This window comes from Littorina saxatilis, linkage group LG14 (assembly GCF_037325665.1).
Source record: "Littorina saxatilis isolate snail1 linkage group LG14, US_GU_Lsax_2.0, whole genome shotgun sequence".
Lineage (NCBI taxonomy): Eukaryota > Metazoa > Mollusca > Gastropoda > Littorinimorpha > Littorinidae > Littorina > Littorina saxatilis.
Window position 1 is genome coordinate 28,130,306 of NC_090258.1, and position 5,000 is coordinate 28,135,305.

A 5,000-nucleotide genomic window follows, 5' to 3' on the forward strand; every position below is an offset into this window, starting at 1 on the left:
AGATCTCCATATGAAGGTATGGTATATTCGTAGTCAATGTTTAACGATAGACCCAATTTTTCTTTTCGTTTTCAATCATCGTCGTCGTCATCATCGTCGTCGTCGTCGTCATCATCATCATCATCATCATCATCATCATCATCATCAATCATCAATCATCATAATCATCATTATCATTATCATCGTCATCGTCATCGTCGTCGTCGTCATCATCATCATCATCATCATCATCATCGTCATCGTCGTCGTCGTCGTCATCTTCATCGTCATCGACATCATCATCATCATCCTAATCATCGTCATCGTCGTCATCATCCTAATCATCGTCATCATGACATACGTTAGTAAAACAAATCAAATCAAATCAGATCCAATAAAATAAATTTACTGTCTTCAATCTGAGAAATTTCATAACGGTGCTACGATATGGATATCAAGTAGGTTTGTTTCTGTTCCCAGAGCCGTCATAATACATGTAGATTTGTTTTACATTCACAGATGACGAGGCTGTTGTAGTGGCTCGTTCTGCAGAAGAGGATGTCGACGACGACGACAGCGTCTTAGTGGTACGCTCTGCTGACGAATAAAAGCGAACGAGCAGAACAAGGCTGCATCCCTGTGCCAATGGTGTTGATCCAAGCAATGTCATTGAAAAGAAAACGCCTGTTTCTTGCTTTCAATATTTTCTTTCAATTGATGATCCATTTGCGTTTGGAGTTGGAGGAGTAGAGGAGGGAAGAAAGGAAGAAGGAGAGGAAGGAGCAGGACCTCTGTCCATTGATGTTTTTTTCTGTTGCTCTTTCTTAAGTTTAATTCTCCCAAACTGTGTGCGTTTGTGTCTGTATGACTTGAATTGTGCTTTCTGTCGTGACACCTTACATCAGAAAAAAGATAGAAAGAAAAGAAGAAAAAAATATATATATCTACCCATCCGTCACTTACCTACTATCTATCTATCTATCTATCTATCTATCTATCTATCTATCTATCTATCTATCTATCTATCTATCTATCTATCTATCTATCTATCTTCCAATCTACCTTCCTACCAATCTACCTATCTACATACCTACCGACATCCTTACTTATACCTATACCAATACTTACTTATACCTATACTTATCTACCTACCGAACAAACTAACTACATATCGAACGAACTAACTAACGAAATAACTAGCTAACTAACTAATTTACTTACTTATTTACTTACTAACGAACAAACAAAAGAACGAACGAACTAACTGACTAACTGGCTAACTAAAACTAACTAACTAAAAGTGCAAAGTCAATCAGATTCTGCAGACACATATTCAAAGACAGTATTTTATTCAATTAGAGGGATGCATATTGGAACAAATATGAACAGCTAGGCAAACCTATTATGTCCTTGATTATATTAAAGTAGATACGAAATCTTATGACTTAATTACATGTCAACAATAGCCGGGGAATTAAGTGTGACAGGCACGCAAAGCATGGATTCATCTGTTGTTTTGGTTTGTCTTTCATGCAGGCTGAGGATGTCGTGAAGAGATCTCCATATGAAGGTATGGTATATTCGTAGTCAATATTTAACGATAGACCCAATTTTTCTCTTCGTTTTCAATCATCGTCGTCGTCGTCGTCATCATCGTCGTCGTCGTCATCATGCACCATCATTATCATCACCATCATCATCATCATCATAACATCATAACATCATCATCATCATAACATCATCATAACATCATCATAACATCATCATAACATCATCATCATCATCATCATCAACAACATCATCATCATCATCAACAACAACATCTTCATAGCATCAGCATCGTCATTATGATCATCATAATCGTCGTCGTCGTCATCATCATCATCATCATCATCATCATCATCATCATCATCATCATCATCACCACCATCATCATCGTCATCGTCACCGTCATCGTCATCATCACCATCATCATCATCATCATCATCATCATAATCATCGTCATCGTCGTCGTAATCATGACATACGTTAGTAAAACAAATCAAATCAAATCAGATCCAATTAAATAAATTTACTGTCTTAAATCTGAGAAATTACATAACGTTGCTACGATATGGATATCAAGTGGGTTTGTTTCTGTTCCCAAAGCAGTCATAATACATGTAGATTTGTTTTACATTCACAGATGACGGGGCTGTCGTAGTGGCTCGTTCTGCAGAAGAGGACTTCGACGACGACGACAGCGTCTTAGTGGTACGCTCTGCTGACGAATAAAAGCGAACAAGCAGAACAAGGATACATCCCCGTGCTAATGGTGTTGACCCAAGCAATGTCATAGTGAAAAGAAAACGCCTGTTTCTTGCTTTCAATATTTTCTTTCAATTGATGATCCATTTGTGTTTGGAGTTGGGGGAGTACAGGAGGGAAGAAAGGAAGAAGGAGAGGAAGGAACAGGACCTCTGTCCATTGATGTTTTTTTTCTGTTGCTCTTACTAGTTTAAGTCTCCCAAACTGTGTGCGTTTTTGTCTGTATGACTTGAATTGTGCTTTCTTTCGTGACACCTTACACCAGAAAAAAGGATAGAAAAAAAAAATTATATAGATTTACCCATCCGTCATCTACCTATCTATCTACCTACCTATCTATCTATCTATCTATCTATCTATCTATCTATCTATCTATATATCTATATATCTATCTATCTATCTATCTATCTATCTTCCAATCTACCTTCCTACCAATCTACCTATCTACATACCCACTGACATCCTTACTTATACCTATACTTATCTACCTACTTAACAAACTAACTACATATCGAACGAACTAACTAACGAAATAACTAGCTAACTAACTAACAAACGAACAAACTAACGAACTAACCAACAAACTAACGAACGAACGAACAAGCGAACGAACGAACTGGCTAACTGGCTAACTAACTAACTAAAAGTGCAAAGTCAATCAGATTCTGCAGACACATATTCAAAGACAGTATTTTATTCAATTAGAGGGATGCATATTGGAACAAATATGAACAGCTAGGCAAACCTATTATGTCCTTGATTATATTAAAGTAGATACGAAATCTTATGACTTAATTACATGTCAACAATAGCCGGGGAATTAAGTGTGACAGGCACGCAAAGCATGGATTCATCTGTTGTTTTGGTTTGTCTTTCATGCAGGCTGAGGATGTCGTGAAGAGATCTCCATATGAAGGTATGGTATATTCGTAGTCAATGTTTAACGATAGACCCAATTTTTCTCTCCGTTTTCAATCATCAGCATCATCATCATCATCATCATCATCATCATCATAATCGTCGTCGTCGTCGTTGTCGTCGTCGTCATCGTCATCATCATCATCATCATCATCATCATCATCATCATGCATCGTCATCTTCATCATCATCATCATCATCATCATCATCATCATCATCACCATCGTCATCACCATCATTATCATCATCGTCGTTGTCGTCGTCGTAATTGCCGCCCGTAGAACATCGTTTTCGTGTTTTTCGGCATGACACAGTTAAGTAGAATTAGGAAAACGACCAAAAGAGTTGGAAAAGTCCCCCCCCCCCCCCCCCACCCTTTAACAAAAAGTGTGGCTATTTTGTGTTATTGTTTAGTTTCATAGTTCACCAACACGAAAAAATTGGTGCCCATCGTGATTTAGAAAAAAGTCGTATACCCATCTATATATATATACGACTTGTGTCTGTGTGTGTATCTGTCTGTCTGTGTCTTCGCGATGTACGGCCAAAGTTCTCGATGGATCTGCTTCAAATTTGGTGGGCTTATTCACAGAGACCCCGGACACAACCTCATCGATGAGATATTTCAACACGTGCTCTCAGCGCGCAGCGCAGAACCGATTTTGGTTCCACCTCAGCTACCCGGGCCCCCATACAGCTACCCGGGCCCCCATACCGACACACCAAAGCCAAAGTTCTCGGTGGATCTTTTTCAAATTTGGACACCGTATTCAGCTACACCCCGGACACAATATCATCGATGAGATATTTCAACACGTGCTCTCAGCGCGCAGCGCTGAACCGATTTTGGTTTTTGTGTTCATTTCACCATTCCCAGTAACTCTTCCTTAACTTCTCCATGTTTTCAGCGTTTACCTCCCTTCCTTCGTATGGTGCACTTATGAGGGGGCATCTTCGGATATTCCCGGCGTTCTGTTACTATTTTTAGAAGGTCACCACAGTGTCCAGAACGTAAATTGGACCCGTAAATTATCCTCACTGTAAAAGTGCAAAGGTCGAATCAATTTATTGCCACGCGAAAAATACACTGTCATCTATCTCTCTATAGATACGGCTTCTCTGTGTTTGTGTGTGTGTGTGTGTGTGTCTCTCTCTCTCTATGTGAGCAACACCTGGGGATTGTTCAGTTCTGTTTGTGATGTGGTCTGGCGGCTTTTGTGTATTTGTATGTACTGGCCTTCCTTTGAAAAGCCATAACAGTTCAAAAGGGCTTAGAGATAAGCTCTAAATTGCTCAATCCTGATTGAGTGGAGTTCGCCTCCAAAGGCCAGGTGATTAACACGGTTACATTCGTCGACAAGGATGGGACTCGATATGGTCAGGAATGGCATTATGGCCACTGAATCATTTTCGTGCTGTTCCCATTCCACGAATCTGGGAGGGACCTAAGCTTGGCGGGTCCATTGTTCGGACCCGGCAAAGCCGGCGTACGGCTCTAAGTATTTCATCCCGGCGAAGCCGGCTACCCGGCGAAGCGGGTATTCCTCTAGTACTATATAAGTGTCATCAACGCTGAATAACGGTCACGTAAATGACCGTAAGGTTTATAATGGGTGCTGGCATTTCACCTCACGATAGAGCCAGAAGTCACCCAACGGAAATGGAATGGCATACGTTAGTAAACCAAATCAAATCAAATCAGATCCAATAAAATAACTTTACTGTCTTAAATCTCAGAAATTACATAACGGTGCTACGACATGGATATCAAGTGGGTTTGTTTCTGTTCCCAGAGC

General features: G+C 39.9%; 1 protein-coding gene across 3 annotated transcripts in view; it reads left to right on the top strand.

Moving 5' to 3' along the window:
• LOC138947496 (uncharacterized) overlaps positions 1–5,000 on the top strand; it is a 21,128-nt gene that overhangs the window by 15,556 nt on the left and 572 nt on the right. For 2 of the 3 annotated variants that reach the window (XM_070318978.1, XM_070318977.1), the window contains exons 7-11: positions 1–16; positions 499–566; positions 1,516–1,549; positions 2,165–2,232; positions 3,169–3,202. The exon at positions 1–16 is cut by the window's left edge and continues 18 nt beyond it. In XM_070318978.1, coding sequence (XP_070175079.1) covers positions 1–16; positions 499–566; positions 1,516–1,549; positions 2,165–2,232; positions 3,169–3,202 — 220 coding nt within the window. The remainder of the gene's footprint in view (positions 17–498; positions 567–1,515; positions 1,550–2,164; positions 2,233–3,168; positions 3,203–5,000) is intronic. The other variant, XM_070318979.1, reaches the window with a different exon arrangement.